General features: G+C 46.2%; 1 protein-coding gene across 3 annotated transcripts in view; it reads left to right on the top strand.

The window, feature by feature from the left end:
* The window catches only part of ror2 (receptor tyrosine kinase-like orphan receptor 2), a 324120-nt gene that overhangs the window by 16162 nt on the left and 286279 nt on the right, over positions 1–21679 (top strand). The window contains exon 2 of one of the 3 annotated variants that reach the window (XM_072516836.1): positions 3528–3684. The exons of the other annotated variants lie outside the window; for them this stretch is intronic. Within the exon in view, the coding sequence (XP_072372937.1) occupies positions 3666–3684 (19 nt within the window). The 5' untranslated portion in view covers positions 3528–3665. The remainder of the gene's footprint in view (positions 1–3527; positions 3685–21679) is intronic. 3 annotated transcript variants of the gene reach the window in all.

Below are 21679 nucleotides of genomic sequence, written 5' to 3'. Positions count from 1 at the left end.
CAAGAGCAAGTAAGCATCTGGAGGGAGAGGTCCAAGTGGAGGTTGAATACTGGAGGCGGGTGAAAGGATCTGTTGAACAGGGGGAGGACTGCTTCCCGAAGTGGTGAGCACCGAGACAAAGTTGGCGGCAGAAGAAAAATTCAGCATCACGTTGAGCCTGAAATTCAGTGAGGTGGGAATGTAAAAGCATTAAATTGAGTCTTTTGCTGAGTACAGAATGTTCGGCCTGAGAAGGGAAATTAAGAGGGTTCGGTGAATACCTGGCAAGAGCTGGGTGAGAAGGGAAGGGGTAGGGAGTCCTGGATAGGCATTTGTATCAGTGAGCACCATAACACCTAAAAGGAAGAGAAAAAGTTTCTCGTTCAGGCATCAGCTGAGACGAAGAATGAAACGAAACTGGGGACAAGGACAGCTTTGAGATAGGGTGAATAGGTGCTGCTGAAGAGAGATATCCAGGGTATGTATATGGCGACACATGGCACTGAGAGTGGATCTCAGGTGGGGTGAGGACGGCCGTCCAAGGAAGGTTGTATGTCCTGGAGATGCATGTAATCCTGGGTGGATTCAAAACTTGAGGGGTGGAACTCGAGTTGGAATCTGCGTGGGGTAAACTGGAGACGGAAACCGTTGCTGAGGAAGGGAATATGGCTTTGAAAGCGAGTTGTGGAACCACCTTGTCAAACACCAGGAGGGAAATGAAAAGCGATAAAGGTAGACAGGATGAAACAGACAAACACAAATCCTGTTGGAGAGAGGAGCAATGCTTCTTCAGGGTATGCATTCCTGGAAGTAAATTAAACAAAAGATAAAAACAGATTCCTGCAGATGCTGGGATCTGAAACAAAAACAGAAAATGCTAGAAAATCTCAGCATGCCTGACAGCATCTGTAGAAAGAGAACGGAGCTAATGTTTCTGAAGATAACACCAGGATTATGTTTCTGGATCTTCTGATCCAGAGATATGAGTTCAGATTCCATTGTGAAAGTTGAGAATTTGGAATTTAAGTGCCAACAATGGTGATGATGCAATTACCGAATTGTCATTAAAAACTCATCCTGTTCATTAGGAATGGAAATCTGCCATCCATATCCAATCTGTCTGTGACTCCAGGCCCACAATTATATAGTTGACTCAACTGCCCTCTGAAAAGGCCAACCAAGCCACTAAAGAGTCAGAAAGATACTCCCTATCACCTTTTCCAAGGCAATTAGGGACGAGCTTAAAGGAATTAAATGCTGTTTTTGCCATTCTGTGAATGAATCCAAATAAAATTTGATTACAACTAATTTTCACTTACCTGCTTGGTCTTTCAGCTGTAACTGACCATGACTTTGCACTGAGTTCCTATTAAGGCCAAATGCTTACTACTATCTTTTGTCAGCGTTTGACTCAATTCAGTGGAAAGAGATTTAATCCTGAACATGTGAAGTATTACAGTTTTCTTTAAGCGATGTGGCTAAAAGCTATCCATTGACTATACATTAATATGTTAAATAACTAGAATAAAACATTTATTCTACATTAGCATCATATGGATAGGTGAGTATTTATTACATTTTACCAAATGGCTGAAATGTGATTAGCTTATGTGCACAATTGAATCTTGGCATGCCACAGACTGAACTGAAAGATCTTTGTATTCCTGGCAGAGGTATCAAATGAAAATTGTTCTCGTGTCCTGGGCTCCAATTTTATATTTGATACAAAATAGAGCGCTGCAGGATATTTGGTTAAATTTTTCCACTGAATTCGCGTTTTGTATGAAAAGAATGTTGGCTCTGTTAATGAAGCATGATTTGAAAATATTTAAATTACCACTTGTATGATGTAGCAGTGTTTGGCAAAGACATTTAATAGATTAATTGTGCAGACAGAAAGCATTTATGTAAGCAAATGCCACAAAGAAAGCAACCTTCTGTTTGACTCAACCTTGGTTCAAACTCCGTTATTACTCAAGGTAAACTATTCCTTTTTTGTGATGCATCTTACCATGAGGAATATGGAAATAGTTTCTCAATGGAATGTAGTAGGACACTGCATTCTTCAAAAAACACAATGTCAAAAGTGAGAGAGGTTTTTAACCTTTCACAGTTCATCTTTTCTTCATAAAGTAATACTGGTGAAAGAAGAGCCAAGTAACTAAAGAAAAGTTTCCTCCCACAGTCCAAAGATGTACAGGTTAGGTGGATTGGCCATGCTAAATCCTCCCTTAATGTCCAAAAGGTTAGTTGGAGTTACTGGGTTACGGGGGAAGGGTGGGGGTCTGACCCTAGGGAGGGTGCTCTTTCAGAGGGTTGGTGCAGACTCGATGAGCTGAATGGCCTTCTCCTAAACTAGGGATTCTGTGATTCTCTGATTGTTAAAGGAGTGACCTTTTCTCTCATGCCTATGCCCCCACAATATTGGTGTGCTGCATGAATAATCTTTGGGGATATGTTGATACAATGACCTTTGCTGACTAGCTGCTGATAGTTTGATAAAGTGAATGGGTTCAGTAATAGCAAAATAGACTAAATCATGTGTATTTTTCTGATTTATTTTAGTGTAACTAAGGGTGGAGATATGACACCCTGTCCCATAATCATGGTTTACTGTACACTTATAGGAAGTTAAAGGCATAGAGTAATAATCGTTGAGTATGTGTGGATGAGTTTCCATGTGAGCGACTAGCGTGACATCGTGTACAGGAGTTCTGAAATCATACATGCTTTCACTCCCTCCCTTTCCTGCCCTTCCACAAATTCAAATTTCATTTCCTTAAACGTTTCTTCTGTTGCTGACCTGCTCAACTGCTGTCTTGCCCTTTCGATCTTTGCCTTTGCTGCTGTTCTTATTAAATTATGTATGTTTTCCCTTGCTCAGTAAGTTTCATATTTCTTTCCCTAAAATGTGATGGACATCTGCTGGAGTGAACCTGGTATATGGCTGGCCTACTCGTTATTTTCAGATCTGATTTAACCAGATCAAATACAATTATTCCTTCCCCTTCTCTGCCAAACTTTTCCTTCCTCTAGGAAATCGTTGCAGGTTAAGGAAGAATATCACTATTTCTATAAACCAATTGTTTCTTGCCGCTACCGTTTGCCTGAAGGTTGGAGCTCATTCATGCAGCTGCCTCTCTCACCAGCTGAACCCTTTGTTATACTGCAGTTTATCTCCCATCAGTCTCTCCCTTGACTTCTACTAGTTTGTCTCTTCTGTGAAAGATGTCAACTTCTACTAGTTTGTCTCTTCTGTGAAAGATGTCAACTTCTACTAGTCTGTCTCTTCTGTGAAAGATGTCAAGACTTTGGACTGAGTATAGAGGAGATTTACTAAAATGGTACCAGTGACGAGAGACTTGGAGACAATGAAATATATAAACATTTGACAGTCATTATCCTTTAGGCTCACTTGAAAGTAATTTAGATATTTAAGCGTAGTGGAAGCCCAGTGATATGATGATAGACGAGCAACCCAGATTCCTTGAATTCCAATCTCTCAATGGTAAGTTGTGAAACTGAATTCATTCATCTCTCATTTGCAGATTGTCATGTGAACATCTTCCCAAGAACTATTTGGTCATCACAAATTTTCTTCACTGCTGTTGTTCAGGGAGCAGGGCTTACCCCGATCTAATCGGGTCCAATCCGATTCAGAAAGCAAAATTAACAAGAAGCGAAAGATGGGATTAAGAGAGTTGGGTAAGAGATGTAAAAAAACCTTCAAAAATTTGGAATCATTTAAATCTGAAAGAATGACACTTCGAACTTGCAGAAGTATTTTCTTCAGTGCCAGAGAGGTTTGGAAGTAATTAATGCATATACTTTAAACTTGAACAAGCCCGAACATTTCTTTTCTGGCATGCTTAATGCATATCCAAAGAACAAGTATTGTAATTTCACTTTGTTTGTTTGAATGCCAGGCCTCTCAGTCCATTACCAGTACACTGAAGATTGAAGCTGGCAAGGTTGGATGGCACCTTCCTGATTACTGTGTTTTAACTGCATGTATGTGAATGACAAAGCCTGCTGTCTAATTTATTCCTTAATAATTGCTAGTTACCTATTGCTAAATCCACACCTCTGTGTACTGAGTGAACCATGCGCTGTTGCTGGTGTGTACTGTAATTTGACCTGTTTAATAAATCACAATTTCCTTCCACTTGGGGAAGGGTGGTGGAGGATGAAAGAAGCTTGCTTTACAGGATCAACATTTTTTTGAAAATGCTGAGTCTTAAAAGTTGACTTTTGACTCCAACAGAGAAATGGAAAAACTGGGAAGACACCTCTTAGCCAAAGAAGGTATTTGTGGACTGTTGGGTTTTCTTTTTTTAAATAAATTTAGTGTACCCAATTCATTTTTTTCCAATTAGGGGGCAATTTAGCATGTTCAATCCACCTATCTTGCACATCTTTGGGTGGTGGGGGCGAAACCCACGCAAACATGGGAAGAATGTGCAAGTTCCACACAGACAGTGACCCAGCGCCGGGATCGAACCTGGGACCTCGGTGTCGTGAGGCAACAGGGCTAACCCACTCCGCCACCGTGCTGCCCCGACTGTTGGGTTTTCTGATTGCAGCAATAAAAGATGCATACGGTGGGTGCGTTGTGATTTGCATCGGCAAATAATGACATTTGTACAATTCATTTTTATGTTGCTGTTCAGTCCCAAGAGTCATTAGGTCGATGAAAGTGTTCAACCACCCTTTCTAGCACCTAACCTGAAGTACATATGGAGAATTACAATTATTATCGGGCATAATTTGGAGAAAACCTAACCTAAAATGAGATTCCCTGTGAATTAATTGATGAAATCTTTTGAGTTGTGTAATGGTATTATCAATGACTGCAATTATATCGAAAACAAAATCCTCAGTTCTAAATTACCACAAATAATATTATAAACATTTGGTTACTTTTCTTTGTAATTCAGGCAACAGGCAAAAATCCAGAGGTGAAACGAGAAAAAAATATTCCTGAGTTATATAATCTGGAATGGATCACCAGAAAGCATGGTCGAAACAGTTTGTGCAGTAACTTTCCAAAGCAAATTGGATAAATACTTAATGGGAAAATCCTCAAGGGTATGAGGAAAGAGTTGGGACATGGGACTTGTTGGATAGCTTCCAAGTGCCAGCACAGGCATGATTGGGTGAATGGTCTTTTTCAATGATGATGCTCTTAAGATGATAATTACTGCACCCAGATGCACACCAGCTCCTGCAATCCTATTGCACAAAATAACTTTGAAATTAAATGTTTTCTTCTCTACACTGATGTATTTCCCTTGTCAGCATCTGCCCTGACTAAGGGCAGCAGTTTGAGTACCTGGAGGGATAATTTTGAACTGCCTTGGTTTGCATTCAAGCAGAAATACCATGGTGTGGGAACCTGGTTGTGAATGTATTCCTTATTTAAAAAAATCCTTTTTATTGGCATTTTCAAAATTATATACATTGCTGTTCGTTTTCATTTATTTAAAAAAATATATATTTTTACACGCATTGTATTCAAACTTGTACCAAAGGTTACAGCAAATAAGCACCCTGGGAAACATTCTTCCCAAAAATCACTGATACAGTTTGTACAGATTTTTCTCTTTTTTCAATCCCCATCACCCACCCCCCTGCGATGAACAGCTCCTCAAACACGGTCACAAACATTCCCCACCTTTTCTCAAACTCCCCTGCTGAGCCCCTTAACTCATACTTTATCTTCTCTAACCACAGGAAGTCATACAGGGCACCCAACCATGCTGCTACCCCCAGTGGCGATGCTGACCGCCACTCCAGCAAAACTTGTCGCCGTGCAATCAGAGAGGCGAAGGCCAAGACATCGGCCTTCCTCCTCTCCATGAGCTCCGGCTTCTCTAAAACCCCAAATATCGCCACCAATGGGTCCGGGTCCACTCCCTCCTCCACTATCCTGGTTAAGACCGCGAACACCCCTGTCCAGAATCTATCCAATTTTTTCAGGACCCCAAAACATGTGCGCATGATTCGCTGGCCCCCGCCCACACCTCTCACACTCATCTGCTACCCCTTGAAAGAACCCACTCATTCTCGCCCGAGTCATACGCACCCTGTGCACCACCTTAAACTGTATCAGGCTCATCCTTGCACAAGAGGAGATCCTGTTTACCCTTCGCAGTGCCTCACTCCATACTCTCCAATTGATCTCCATTCCCAACTCTGCTTCCCGTTTCTTCTTGATCTTCACCACCCGCTCGTCTCCCTGCTATCCCAGCCACTTATATATATCCTCAATTCTTCCCTCCCCTTCCACATCCGGAAGCAGCAGTCGCTCCAGCAGGGTGTATCCCGGCAATCTAGGGAACCCCTTCCAGACCTTTTGTGCAAAATCTCTAACCTGTAGATACCTGAACTCACTACCCGTCGGCAGCTCTACCCTCTCCCTTAGCTCCTCCAGACTGGCGAGCCCTTCATCAAAATACAAATCCCTCACCTTGACCAGCCCCACTTCCCTCCACCTCCACCTCCTGTATACACTATCCGGCTCAAACCCATGATTCTCGCACAGCGGCGTTAGCACCGACATCCCTTCCACCCTAAAATGCCTCCTCAGCTGATTCCATATCTTCACCGTGGACTGCACCACTGGGCTCCCTGAATACCTACTCTGAGCCATTGGCAATGCTGCCGTCACCATAGCCCTCAAACTAGACCCCTTACAAGATTCCTCCTCCATCCTAACCCACTCTACCCCTTCTCCTTCCCACCACTGCCGCACCTTGTCCACATTCGCCGCCCAATAAAAATGAAGCAAATTTGGCAACGCCATCCCCTGCTGCTGCCTGTGCCTCTGTAGCAGGGTCCTCCCCACCCTTGGCACCTTCCCCGCCCATACAAAGTCAGAGATTATTGTGTCCACTTTCCGAAAAAAGGCCTTGTGTATAAAGATCGGGAGAGCCTGAAAGATAAACAAGAACCTCGGCAGAATAGTCATTTTCACCACTTGGACCCTCCCCGGCAACGTTAAGTGCAGTGTATCCCACCTCTTAAGATCTCCCCTGGCCTCCGCCACCAGCTTCGTTAAGTTCCACTTATGGAGCCCCGTCCATTCCCTCGCTGTCTGAATCCCCAAGTACCTAAAGCTATCCCTCGCTACCGTAAATGTCATCCCCCCCCCCCCCCCTAAATTAGCCCGCTGTGCCAGCTCATTCACCGGTAATATCTTGCTTTCCCCGACATTCAGCTTGTATCCCGAGAACCCTCCAAACCTCCCAACAGGCCCATAATCCTTCCCATGCTCTCCAACGGATCCGAGACATACAGCAAGAGGTCATCGGCATAGAGTGACACCCGATGCTCCCACTGTCCCCTCATTATCCCTTGCCACTCTGCCGACCCCCTGAGAGTCATCACCAATGGCTCTACTGCCAGCGCAAACAGCAGCGGCGACAGCGGGCACCCGTGCCTCGTACCCCTGTGTAAGTCAAAACTTTGTGAACTCATATAATTTGTCCTCACCCTCGCTCTTGGCTTTCGTGGCCCAAACCCAAACCTTCGAACAAGTACCGCATCTCCACCCAATCAAATGCTTTCTCTGCGTCCATGGACACCACCACCTCCGGTACCAGAGCTCTCGACGGATTCATCACCACATTCAACAGCCGTCTTATTTAACGCGCGAGCTGCCTGCCCTTCACAAAGCCTGGTTGATCTTCTGCAACCACCCCCCGGGACACAATCCTCCATCCTCTCCACCAACAACTTAGCCAATACTTTCACATCCGTGTTCAATAGTGATATGGGTCTATACGGCCCACATTCCACCGGATCCTTCCCTTTTTTTGGGATTAGTGTGCTTACTGCCTGCTTCATCGTATCCGGCAACTCCCCCTTCTCCAGTACTTCATTAAACGCCCCCAACAGATGTGGTGCTAGGTCCGCCGCAAATTCCTTATAAAATTCTGCCGGGTACCCATCTGGCCCAGGGGCCTTCCCCGACTTCATACCCCTGATATTATCCAGCACCTCCCTCAGTCCCAGGGGCTCCTCCAACGCCTGCCTCGTTGCTTCCTCCACCTGGGGAAATTCCAGCTCGTCCAGAAACCATCTCATGTCCCCTTCCTCTCCTCCTGGGTCTGCCTCATAAAGTCCCTGTAATACTCTCTAAATGCCTCCTTTATCTTTCCTGGCTCTGACACCGCATCCCTAGCCCCAGTCCGGATCTTCAATATTTCCCTGGACCCTGCCTGCCTCTGCAACTGGTGCGCCAGCTTGCGGCTCACCTTCTCCCCATACTCGTATTGCACCCCTCTTGCCCCACGCAGTTGCCCTACAGCCCTCCCCGTTGTCAGCCTGTCAAATTGTCCCTGCAACCTTTTCCTCCTCGCCAATCCCTCCACGGTGGGCACCCTCGAATATTCCCTCTCCACCTCCCCTATCTCGCTCACTGGACGGTCATGTTCCGCCCTCCTTTCCTTCGCACGAACCGTAAATTAGATAATTTCTCCCCAGACCACTGCCTTCAGTGCTTCCCAAAAAATGCCCGCCGACACCTCATCATTCTGATTGAACTCCACATAATCCCTAATTGCCAACCGCACCTTATCACAAAAACCTCCATCTGCCAACAACCCCGAGTCAAACCTCCACCCCGGCCTCTGCTCTCGTCCCGTACTGAACCGAATATCCAGCCAGTGGGGTGCATGGTCTGAGATAACTATCCCTGCATACTCTGCCCCCTCCACCCCAACCAAAATCTCCCGACTCACTACAAAGTAATCAATCCTCGAATACACCTTATAGACGTGTGAAAAGAAGGAATACTCCCCCCTGGGTTCTGAAAGCGCCATAGATCCACCATACCCATCCTCTCCATAAACCCTCCCATCTCCTTTGCCATTCGTACCCTACCCATCGACCTGGGGCTTGATCTATCCACCCTCGGCTCCAGGAGACAGTTAAAATCTCCTCCCATGATCAACTGGTACGTGGCCAAATCCGGGATCGCTGCCAGCAACCCCCTCATAAAACCCACATCATCCCAATTTGGGGCATACACATTTACCAACACTACCGGTGCCCCTTCCAATACACCACTCACAATCACATATCTCCCACCTGGATCCCTCATCCCCTTCGCACTCACGAATCCCATTTTTTTGCTCATTAAAATCGCCACACCCCTCGATTTCAAACCAAACCCCGAGTGTAAAACCTGCCCGATCCACCCCTTCCTTAACCTAACCTGGTCCTTCACACGGAGGTGTGTCTCCTGCAAAAAGACCACCCCCGCTTTCAAGCTCCTGAGGTGCGCGAGCACCCGCGACCTTTTAACCGGCCCATTCAGTCCCTGGACGTTCGTCATTTTCATTTATTGTACAGTCACAAAGGTTCCTTCTTGGGTTTCTCTATTTACAATCTGTTGCCGTCTGGCTGGCTCGGCCTACAATCCTCCCTACCCCCCCTCCCTCCAGCTCCTCCCTCTCTCCTTGATTCCCCCCCCCCCCCCCCCCTTACCTTCCCTTCCCCCCTTTTTCAGTGCTGTTCCCCATTTTTTCTTGCTGGGTTTTGCTACCTCGCCTTACTGCCACCCCCCCCCCCCCCCCCCTCCATATATCTTGTCCTGGCTATTTCCCCCTGGTTATTGGCTATTTATTTATTTATTGGCCACAAACAGGCCTCGGAACAGTCGGGTGAATGGCTCCCATGTTTTGTGGGAGCCCTCTTCAGGCCCAATTTTGGCGAATTTGATTTTCTGCATTTGGAGAAATTAAAAAAAAATATATATATATATTAAAGTTTTTTAACACAATTTTTCACCCTTACAAACAATAACCCCCCCCCCGGTAACAAAAAAGCAAGAAAGCGCACAAAGCAAGATATATACATGGTAAAACGATATGTTACATAGCTTTGTACACTGGCTCTCTCCCGCACGTGCCAGTTTCCCAAATCCTTCATGTTTACTCTTGCTCATCCACCCTCCCAGGTAAGTCTCCCCACCCCCCTGGGTTGCTGCTGCTGCTGACCGACCTTCCTCTAACGCTCCGCGAGATAGTCTAGGAACGGTTGCCACCGCCTGTAGAACCCCTGCGCAGACCCTCTCAAGGCAAACTTTATCCTCTCCAACTTGATGAACCCAGCCATGTTGTTTATCCAGGCTTCCATGCTGGGGGGCTTTGCCTCCTTCCACATTAGCAAGATCCTTCGCCGGGCTACTAGGGATGCAAAGGCCAGAATGCCGGCCTCTTTCGCTAGCCCCCAGCTTAGCTTGACCCGGACTTTCACCACCTGAGATATTGCTCCCGCCACTCCTCTCAGAACCCCTCCAGTGCCGGGCATGACCAAAACATATGGACATGGTTCACCGGACTCCCTGAGCACCTTCCACATCTGTCCTCTACCCCAAAGAACCTACTCAACCTCGCCCCCGTGAAGTGCGCTCTGTGAACCACCTTAAATTGTATCAGGCTAAGCCTGGCACACGAGGAAGAGGAATTTACCCTACCTAGGGCATCAGCCCATGACCCCTCCTCAACCCCCCCCCCAGCTCCTCCTCCCATTTACCCTTCAGCTCCTCTACCAGCGCTTCCCCTCTTCTTTCATCTCCTGGTATATTGCCGACACCTTGCCCTCCCCGACCCATACACCCGAGATCACCCTATCTTGAACTTCTTGTGCCGGGAGCAACGGGAATTCCCTCACCTGTCGCCTCACAAACGCCCTCACCTGCATGTATGAGGTATCTCAAACTTCTCCAGTGCCCCTAGGCTCGCAAACGTCCCGTCAATGAACAGGTCCCCCATTCTTCTAATCCACGCCCGATGCCAGCTCTGAAACCCCCCGTCCATCCTCCCCGGGACAAACCGGTGGTTACCCCTGATCGGGGACCACACTGAGGCTCCCATTGCACCCCTGTGCCGTCTCCACTGGCCCCAGATCCGTAGTGTTGCCGCCACCACCGGGCTCGTGGTATACTTTGACGGCGAGAGCGGCAGCGGTGCTGTCACCAACGCCTCCAGACTCGTTCCTTTACAGGACGCCATCTCCACCCTCTTCCATGCTGCCCCCGCTCGTTTCGAGAAATTTTGATAGGTCGGAGAGCCAGTCTGCAGCTTTAGGTGGTGCTGCTGATCGCCAACCAAGCAGGATTCTACGGCGGGCAATCAGGGAGGCAAAGCAAGGGCGTCCGCCCTCCTCCCCATGAAGAGATCTGGCTGGTCTGAAACACCAAAGACCGCCTCTTTCGGGCATGGCTCCACCCTCATCCCCACCACTTTGGACATTGCCTGGGGCACAGGGCAGCGGAGCTGCTGATTGGCTGTTGCAGGGGAAATTTGCATTCATGCATTGTGGTCACCGTAACTTGAAGGTGTACCTGTGCAAGAGACCCTAGCTGTTCAAGTGACGGCAAGCATCCAGCAGAGGGCAGTAGAGCAGAGTTGCTGATAGGCTGTTGCGGGGGAAATTTGCATACGTGCATTGTGGTCACCATAACTTGAAGGTGGTTTGTGGAGGAGCTGTTGTCAAGTGACACTTAAACCCAAAACGCTTCTTCAGTGTTTACCTCCCCACCCCCTCCTCTAACCAAAAGAAAACAACCGCTGTAAGGATCCCAGCCGAGAGGCAGGCTCGAGGGCAGAGAGAAGTAGAAAGAAGTTGCACCATGACGTCACAGCCTGCAGGTAAGTGATTGACTGATGACTGGTAATTAGTTTTACTTTTCCCTATCGTGCGGGGCGCAGTGGTTGCTGAGTGAGTGCTTGCTGAGAAGGGGAGTAAATTTAAAAAAAAATCTTACTGTATGGAGTTTCCAACTGAATCCAGTCGGAGTGAGGACAGAGTGACTGCTGGGTAAGTAGTAAAGATTTAAATTGTTTGCGCAGGCCCATAACAGTTGATTGCTGTTTTTGTGTGGGGCACAGTGGTTGCTGGTTATGTGTTTAATTTTTACCTGTATTTAAGTTGGGCAGTTTCTAAACCATGGGGCTGTTTAGCACAGGGCTAAATCGTTGGCTTTGAAAGCAGACAAAGGCAGGCCAGCAGCACTGCTCAATTCCCGTAACAGCCTCCCCGAACAGGTGCCCGAATGGGGCTTTTCACAGTAACTTCATTTGAAGTCTACTTGTGACAAGCGATTTTCATTTTCATACCCTAGACACTACACTTGTAGTGTCCCCCACCGTTCCACCTCCTTTAACCTAAGGGGTAGAGTGAATAACAGGTAAGCTCTTTCTTTCTTTTTCTTTTTTATTATCTAGAGGGGATGGCAGGGAAGGTAGTGCAATGTTCCTCCTGCAGAATGTTTGAGGTGAGGGACGCCGTCAGTGTCCCTGCTGATTTCATCTGTGGCAAGTGCACCCATCTCCAGCTCCTCAGAAACAGCGTTAGGGAACTGGAGCTGGAGCTGGATGAATTTCGGATCATGCGGGAGGCAGAGGTGGTTATAGATAGAAGCTTCGGGGATTTAGTTACCCCAAAGAATAAAGATAGATGGGTGACGGTGAGAGGGGCTGGGAGGAAGCAGTCAGTACAGGGATCCCCTATGGTCGTTCCCTTTAGTAACAAGTATACCGCTTTGGATACTGTTGGGGACGACGACTTACCAGGGGTAAGCCATGGGGTACAGGTCTCTGGCACAGAGTTTGTCCCTGTTGCTCAGAAGGGAAGGGAGGAGAGGAGTAGAGCGGAGACTCCATAGTTAGGGGCATAGATAGGAGATTCTGTGGGAACGAGAGAGACTCGCGGTTGGTGTGTTGCCTCCCAGGTGCCAGGGTCCGTGATGTCTCGGATCGTGTTTTTGGGTTCCTTAAGGGGGAGGGGGAGCAGCCCCAAGACGTGGTCCACATAGGTACCAAGGACATAGGTAGGGATAGGGATATAAAGCAGGAATTCAGGGTGCTAGGGTGGAAACTTAGATCTAGGACAAACAGGGTTATTATCTCTGGGTTGTTACCCATGCCACGTGCTAGCGAGACGAGGAATAGGGAGAGAGAGGAGTTGAACACGTGGCTACAGGGATGGTGCAGGAGGGTGGGTTTCAGATTTCTGGATAATTGGGGCTCATTCTGGGGTCGGTGGGACCTCTACAAACGGGATGATCTACACCTGGATAAGAGGGGTACCAATATCCTGGGGGGGAAATTTGCTAATGCTCTTCGGGAGGGTTTAAACTAGTTCAGCAGGGGATTGGGAACCTGAATTGTAGCTCCAGTACACAGGAGGTTGAGAGTAGTGAGGTCATGAGTAAGGTTTCAAACTTGCAGGAGTGTACCGGCAGGCAGTAAGGTGGTTTAAAGTGTGTCTTCTTCAATGCCAGGAGCATCCGGAATAAGGTGGGTGAACTTGCGGCATGGGTTGCTACGTGGGACTTCGATGTTGTGCCCATTTCAGAGACATGGATAGAGCAGGGACAGGAATGGTTGTTGCAGGTGCCGGGGTTTAGATATTTCAGTAAGCTCAGGGAAGGTGGTAAAATAAGGAGAGGGGTGGCATTGTTAGTCAAGGACAGTATTACGGTGGCAGAAAGGATGTTTGATGAGGACTCGTCTACTGAGGTAGTATGGGCTGAGAAACAGGAAAGGAGAGGTCACCCTGTTAGGGGTTTTCTATAGACCTCCGAAAAGTTCCAGAGATGTAGAGGAAAGGATTGCAAAGATGATTCTGGGTAGGAGCGAAAGCAACAGGGCAGTTGTTATGGGGGACTTTAACTTTCCAAATATTGACTGGAAACGCTATAGTTCGAGTACTTTAGATGGGTCCATTTTTGTCCAATGTGTGCAGGAGGGTTTCCTGACACAGTATGTAGATAGGCCAACGAGGGGCGAGGCCATATTGGATTTGGTACTGGGTAATGAACCAGGACAGGTGTTAGATTTGGAGGTAGGTGAGCACTTTAGTGATAGTGACCACAATTCGATTACGTTTACTTTAGTGATGGAAAGGGATAGGTATATACCGCAGGGCAAGAGTTATATCTGGGGGAAAGGCAATTATGATGCGATGAGGCAAGACTTAGGATGCATCGGATGGAGAGGAAAACTGCAGGGGATGGGCACAATGGAAATGTGGAGCTTGTTCAAGGAACAGCTACTGCGTGTCCTTGATAAGTATGTACCTGTCAGGCAGGGAGGAAGTGGTCGAGCGAGGGAACCGTGGTTTACTAAAGCAGTCAAAACACTTGTCAAGAGGAAGAAGGAGGCTTATGTAAAGATGAGACATGAAGGTTCAGTTAGGGCGCTCGAGAGTTACAAGTTAGCTCAGAAGGAACTAAAGAGAGAGCTAAGAAGAGCCAGGAGGGGACATGAGAAGTCTTTGGCAGGTAGGATCAAGGATAACCCGAAAGCTTTTGATAGATATGTCAGGAATAAAAGAATGACTCGGGTAAGAGTAGGGCCAGTCAAGGACAGTAGTGGGAAGTTGTGCGTGGAGTCCGAGTAGATAGGAGAGGTGCTAAATGAATATTTTTCGTCAGTATTCACACAGGAAAAAGACAATGTTGTCGAGGAGAATACTGAGATTCAGGCTACTAGACTAGAAGGGCTTGAGGTTCATAAGGAGGAGGTGTTAGCAATTCTGAAAAGTGTGTAGATAGAGAAGTCCCCTGGGCCGGATGGAATTTATCCTCTGATTCTCTGGGAAGCTAGGGAGGAGATTGCTGAGCCTTTGGCTTTGATCTTTAAGTCATCTTTGTCAACCGGAATAGTGCCAGAAGACTGGAGGATAGCAAATGTTGTCCCCTTGTTCAAGAAGGAGAGTAGAGACAACCCCGGTAACTATAGACCAGTGAGCCTTACTTCTGTTGTGGGCAGAGTCTTGGAAAGGTTTATAAAAGATAGGATGTATAATCATCTGGAAAGGAATAATTTGATTAGAGATAGTCAACACGGTTTTGTGAAGGGTTGGTCGTGCCTCACAAACCTTATTGAGTTCTTTGAGAAGGTGACCAAACAGGTGGATGAGGGTAAAGCAGTTGATGTGGTGTATATGGATTTCAGTAAAGCGTTTGCTCAGGTTCCCCACGGTAGGCTACTGCAGAAAATACGGAGGCATGGGATTCAGGGTGATTTAGCAGTTTGGATCAGAAATTGGCTAGCTGGAAGAAGACAAAGGGTGGTGGTTGATGGGAAATGTTCAGACTGGAGTCCAGTTACTAGTGGTGTACCACAAGGATCTGTTTTGGGGCCACATTTTATAAATGACCTGGAGGAGGACGTAGAAGGATGGGTGAGTAAATTTGCAGATGACACTAAAGTCGGTGGAGTTGTGGACAGTGCGGAAGGATGTTACAAGTTACAGAGGGACATAGATAAGCTTCAAACGCTGGGCTGAGAGGTGGCAAATGGAGTTTAATGCAGAAAAGTGAGAGGTGATTCATTTTGGAAGGAATAACAGGAAGACAGAGTACTGGGCTAATGGTAAGATTCTTGGCAGTGTGGATGAGCAGAGAGATCTCGGTGTCCATGTACGTAGATCCCTGAAAGTTGCCACGCAGGTTGAGAGGGTTGTTAAGAAGGCGCACAGTGTGTTAGCTTTTCTTGGTAGAGGGATCGTGTTTCGGAGCCATGCGGTCATGTTGCAGCTCTGGTGCGGCCGCATTTGGAGTATTGCGTGCAATTCTGGTCGCCGCATTATAGGAAGGATGTGGAAGCATTGGAAAGGATTCAGAGGAGATTTACCAGAATGTTGCCTGGTATGGAAGGAAGATCTTATGAGGGAAGGCTGAGGGACTTGAGGCATTTTTCGTTAGAGAGAAGAAGGTTAAGAGGTGACTTAATTGAGGCATACAAGATGATCAGAGGATTAGATCGGGTGGACAGTGAGAGCCTTTTTCCTCGGATGGTGATGTCTCGCACGAGGGGACGTAACTTTAAATTGAGGGGAGATAGATATGGGACAGATGTCAGAGGTAGGTTCTTTACTCAGAGAGTAGTAAGGGTGTGGAATGCCCTGCCTGCAACAGTAGTGGACTCGCCAACACTAAGGGCATTCAAATGGTCATTGGATAGACATATGGACGATAAGGGAATAGTGTAGATGGGCTTTAGAGTGGTTTCACAGGTCGGCGCAACATCGAGGGCCGAAGGGCCTGTACTGCACTGTAATGTTCTATATTCTATGTTCGGAGAAGCCTGCCCAGTACCCAGCAAGTCTGGGACAAGATCAGAACACGTGGGCCAGGCCTCCTTGGCACCGTTTGCATCTATCCTTCACCTCTGGAAAGAACCTGCTCATTCAGGTTCTGGTCAAGTGGGCTCTATGTACCACTTTTAGCTGCGTTAGGTTGAGCTTCACGCATGTGGAGGTATAGTTTAGTGGATGTATTCCTGATCCTATCGATCAGGTCTGTACATAAGCATTGAGAGCTGGGATTCTTTCTTCCTAGGTTCGCTTTTACTTGTTCTGGCTTTTGTGAAACCACACTGCATGACTTTGTTGAGGTCTTAACAGAGCTCCTGACTTAAGCTGGGCAGTTCCAGCCAGGTAGCAGCCAAATCTATAAACCAAAACCTACTTGGCTGGAATTTGAACAGCAGCTCGTGGTTCAAGACCTGTTGGAGCAGTGTAAATGTACTCCCAAGTTGGCCAGGTAACATGTACAAATTAAATAAAATCGGGGTATCCTGGATAAGTTCAGCCTGCATTTTTGGGTGGAAAACAGATGAGTTGATGCTTCAGTGTGAACCCTCCTCTCATATTCCCTGTTTAACTTTTTTGATTGTGAGCAGGTTTTTGTTTTTTATTACTGATGTGTCAATGTGTTTGGAATACAAATTATGTACTGCAGAGGTTGTATAGGTATGTAGCTAAATCTACATTGTTTTGCTGGTGAAATTAGCTTTGAAGTGCACAGAATTCTGGACTGTATTTATCAGCAGTTAACAGTCACAATACTAAAGTTATGCATATCTTAACTAATTAATGTTTTTTAATTATGGGGACATCCTTCACCAATGGATCAGTGAGGATGGGGTGCCTTGTTCTGGTGTCATTCACCCAGTAAATATCATTCCTGATTTGTTATGCTTCATTTGAAAGATTGTTACCATCCAACAGATAGAAAAAACCTTTAACACCATCCCCTTAAGAGCTTTCCTATGCTTTAATGAGGTGGTCATCTCCGTCCCTATGTACAAGACTTTGTTCATTCCATCCTTTCATGTTCTTGTGCTATGTGGGCAAGGAAATTGGCCCTGCTACCTTCAAACCATCAATAAGTTTGATAGCCTGTAAAAGTTTTACATTTATTTTGTTCATTTCAACCCGCTGTTATGCGAGGGAGATATTGGGAAATTGCATCCATGAGACCCAGTGTACCAGGCAATTTACAGGTTAAACAGACAGAGGGAGAAAAAAACTTGAATCTGAGGGATACACCCACACATGGCCGAGTTATATTGTCCCAGTCAGCTTTAAACACATTAGTGGGAATACACAGGGCGCCCCAGATCCATTGTTATTCGGGACACTCCAGTCTGACCAGCTATTAGCCCATTACAGAGACTGGTAGCCTCTTTGCCTGTCAGTGGTTAGTTGGATATCAATAGCATGGCTCTGTTCTTTTGTATAAATGGGAGTAGGCAATCAAACAGCCAATATAACATTGATGGGTTAAAGCCTGGAAACCGTAGCAGGGAACCTTTTGTTTGAGGGGGGGGGGGGGGGGGGGGGGGGGGGGGGGGGGGGGGGGGGGGGGGGGGTGGGGGGGGGGGGAGAGAGATTGTATCTGAACAAATGTCCCTACAGAAGAAAAACTGTTTTGCATATGCAAGTATTGCCTTTGTCGGTGTAAGTGGCAGAGAGCTGCATGTTCTGTAAAGTCTGTTTAATGGAAACTAATATGTTAAGGTTAAGAAACTACATGTAATCTGCTATTGGTAGGGTTAAAGTTTAAAAGTTTAAATATTGTTTTCTTTTTTTTCTTTCAATAAAGTGTGTTTATAAAATAACCAAGCCCTATTTCTTATAGTATCACTACTGGAACAAATCAATCTTTCTGCACCATCTTGCAAACTTAAAAATGTTATGGTCCTGGACCAATCTCTTAGCCACTGTTGAGAGCTGACCAGGCGTCCATAACACCACCCACACGTTTACAAAAATAGAGTGTTGTCCCTTTCCATGATCCATTGAAATCAACTGCAGCAAATGTGCACAGCTTCAGCAAAGCGGCAGCCCCTGATGCTGCATTTTTATAATATCAACCGTGGGCTAAAAATTCTGGTAGGGATTTTGTAGCTGTCTGGAATCTAACACCAATGTGTCTGACACCATTGCACCATTGAGCTGCTGCCAACAAGAGCTCTGTGTTCCTTACTAAAGTTAATGGGAAGTGGAGTGTTTCCAAAGTAACCCTGGTACTTGTTTTGAGTGTTTGGTATTTGCTGTTTATTTTTATAGCAAAGTCATGAAATTATAATTACATAAGAATGGCTGCATTTGACTGTAGTTGCTCATTTCTTCTTTGAAATGATGGAAAAACAGGATCTTGTCAAGATTATTCTGGCTGCATGGTGGAAGACTGTCCGAGACAATTGATTGGGAGGCGGTCAACAAGAAAAATGAACCTAAAATACCTAAAATGTTAAAAATTGCAGTCTTTGTTTCAATTCTCATCTCCCTGGAACCTGACTCAGTAAAACGTCTTGCCTGTCTCACTGTAGCTGGGATTAAGTGGGCAATTTGATCCCAGGTCTCTTCCAAAGCTGATTTTGCCAAAGGATCAGATGGTACAATGCTGTGATCCTGTGATATATGTTATTGTCCAAACCTGTGAGGAGGACCCCAGCCTTAAACTCCTACATCAGCACAATTAAAATTAGATCATCCATGATATAGAGGGCAAATTACTTCAAAAATATTTTTTAAATGATTTTTCCCCCAGATTCTTTGTGTCTTAATTCAGATGTTTAATCTGGTTTTTCATAGGTAGCAGTTGCAATACAGAAAGCTATTGAATCCCCCCATGAGAGGACACAGACTTGAGGGGATTGGCAGAAAGGCAAAATGAGGACAAACAACTTTACTCAGCAAGTGGTCACAACCTAGAATGCACTGCCTGAGAGTGTGGTTTAGACCTATCAAATTGGGACTTTGAGAAGAGAATTGGATAAGCTCTTAAAGGGGAAAATGCAGGGCTGTAGGGATTTGCCCTTGCAGAGTCCTGTCTATCGTCATGTGAGAGTACCCTTTAAGAAATGAGTGTTTAAGAAATGTACCTTTAAGAAATGGAGCTGCTCATGTTACTGGAGTGATGTCAGAGTGTGGGTACTTCTACTTTTTAGTTTCAGTTTGAGAAAAGCTTGGGTGTGTCTGTGAGCTGCACTGCTGTTGATATCTGCCATTCAAAAACTATCTATGGATCATTTGGTGAATTCAGAAGCAGTATAAATGTTTTCAGTCTTGAATGTAAACCCCGATGTGCTCTTGTTTGGAAATTTGTTCAGTCTTTTGGATGTTAAAAGAACAGCATACAGATTACTTAGTGTTGTATTCTTTGGGGGTGTATTTGATTTACTGGTTGCTAAGATGTTCACTGTTTGTTTTAGAAAGGTTAACTTGAGTTCATAGAATAAACATTGTTTTGCTTTAAAAAATACTCGTCCATTTCTGTTGTACCACACCTGTAGAGTGATCTGTGTGCTCCCCATACCACAATCTATTAAAAGTTGTGGGTCACGTGAACTCCATGATACATTTTGGGATTCTCTAAACCCTGACCCATAACACTATCACTGACTTGACGAATTAATGGCTGCCTTCTGTGAAGTACTTTGTATTCTTGGTTTTAGCAGGGAAGATATAAAACAAATTGTGTTCATGCCATCACAGGGCCAGCAACCCTCTGAGAAGATAAAACAATATATGACCAATACATGCGTTAAATGGAAAACTGTGGCCGGGATTCTCCGACCCTCCGCGCCGCAATCGCTTGAGATCGGGTCCGACGGCGCTCCCACAATTCTCCGGAGAATCGCTGGCAATCGCGCACGCGGTCGGTGTGGCGCAGGTCGGGGACCATTGAAAGAGGCCCTCGCAGTGATTCTCCACCGATGACTAGCCGCGTTCCCGCCGGCGTGGTTCACTTGTGGTTCCACCCGGCTGGAGCTCGGAGTGGCGGCTGCAGATTCAGTCCGCAGCCGCCCTGGTGGGGGTGGGGGGGCCGAGGGGGCGAGAGGATCCGTCATGGGGGGGGGGGGCGGTGTGGGTCCGCCATGTTGCGCGGGGCCGCCGCGCACATGCATGGACCTGCAGCTGGAAGTGCAGGGACCCGTATCGGCAGCCAAAGCTGCGAGGTGCACTCCGGGGTCCTGCTAGCTCCTGCAAAATGGAGAATCACTTTGGGCTTTCTCCAGGAAAGTCCAGAATGAATCGTGCCCGTTTTCTCGCGGGAGTGGGGACATAGCCCCATTTTAGAGAATTCCGCCCTATGTCTCTTGTGTGTATGTGTGTGTGGTAATACACAAATTACAAACTATACCAGAATGCAAAATATAATTTGTAGGGTGTATGTCTGAAATAACTAGCTCTATTAAGCACATCTTTCTTAATGACTTGCTGAATGTGACTAAATCTGAATTATTTTGAGACTCTGGGTTGAATTTCCGTCAGCCGATGACTGGCAAACTCACATCAGGTTGACAAACTCACACAGGTTGACACAATAGGGAGCTTTTAGGGCCGTGTTTTAAAATTTCCCCTCTAATTGCTGCTGTCATTTTCATCAGGTTGGGAAATGTGGCAGTTGCGACCTGATGCTCAGTTAAAGCGATGGTGGATTCGCTATTTAAATACCTGCTTCAAAATCCAAAAATGTGCACGCTAGGTGGATCTAAATGACTGTTTAGTGTCCAAAGGTTCGGTGGGGTCATGGGGATAGGACGGGGGCGTGGGGCTAGAAAGGGTGCTCTTTCGGAGGGTTGTTGAATGACCTCCTTCTACATTGCTCTTCCAAGTATAGACCAGGTACAGAACAAATTAGTCGGTAGTGTCCCGCAAACCTTTGAAATGCCCATGAATGAAAATATATCAAGCATTCGGCATCCCCTTTATAGAAAATTCCCCCTCTTGCCTTCCCTTAAGACTGTCAATAAATCTGTCCATCAAACAATGCTAACAGCCCCCTTTGCAACCATGTAAACAAACCCTGCCGGGTTTGGCTATTGGTCGTTCTTGGACCTGAGCTAAGCAATATTGAGGCAGTTTTGCCATTGCATCAACAGAAATAGGCTTAACAGGTGTTCAGGTGTCTGTTTTGCCAGATAGCTTCATTATGAATGCTTGACTGAGCTCCAAGGCTGACCAGTAGGCTCCGCATGATCAGATTTTGTTTCACACAGTTGCAAAGGTGAGGGCTAATTTTTGTTTGATAGTGCTATTACCATGTAATATCTTAATCTTTTGAAGTGGTTTTTAAGTGCCTGTATGTTTACTGAGACAAGGTGATAGGCTCCTTCAATGAGAATTTCACTGGCTGATTTGTTATGTTGTAGGTGTAACATAAGTGGCTTCCTTGTGGTGCACTTGACAAAGGAAGGTTCAGACGTGGAGATAACTTCAACATGTTTATTAAACTATTCACACTTCCATTACTCGGGTTCGACACTACTGCTAATCCTACTTTAGCTGCCCAGACTGACTAACCAGTTGCTGCAATCCAGGTGGTGGGTGTAATATTGAATCAACCCTGTGTCTCCACTCACTGACTGTCTCCACTGGAAAGAGG

This window comes from Scyliorhinus torazame, chromosome 9, assembly GCF_047496885.1.
Source record: "Scyliorhinus torazame isolate Kashiwa2021f chromosome 9, sScyTor2.1, whole genome shotgun sequence".
In the NCBI taxonomy this organism is placed as follows: Eukaryota; Metazoa; Chordata; class Chondrichthyes; order Carcharhiniformes; family Scyliorhinidae; genus Scyliorhinus; species Scyliorhinus torazame.
This window is presented reverse-complemented; position numbering and strand designations above follow the sequence as displayed.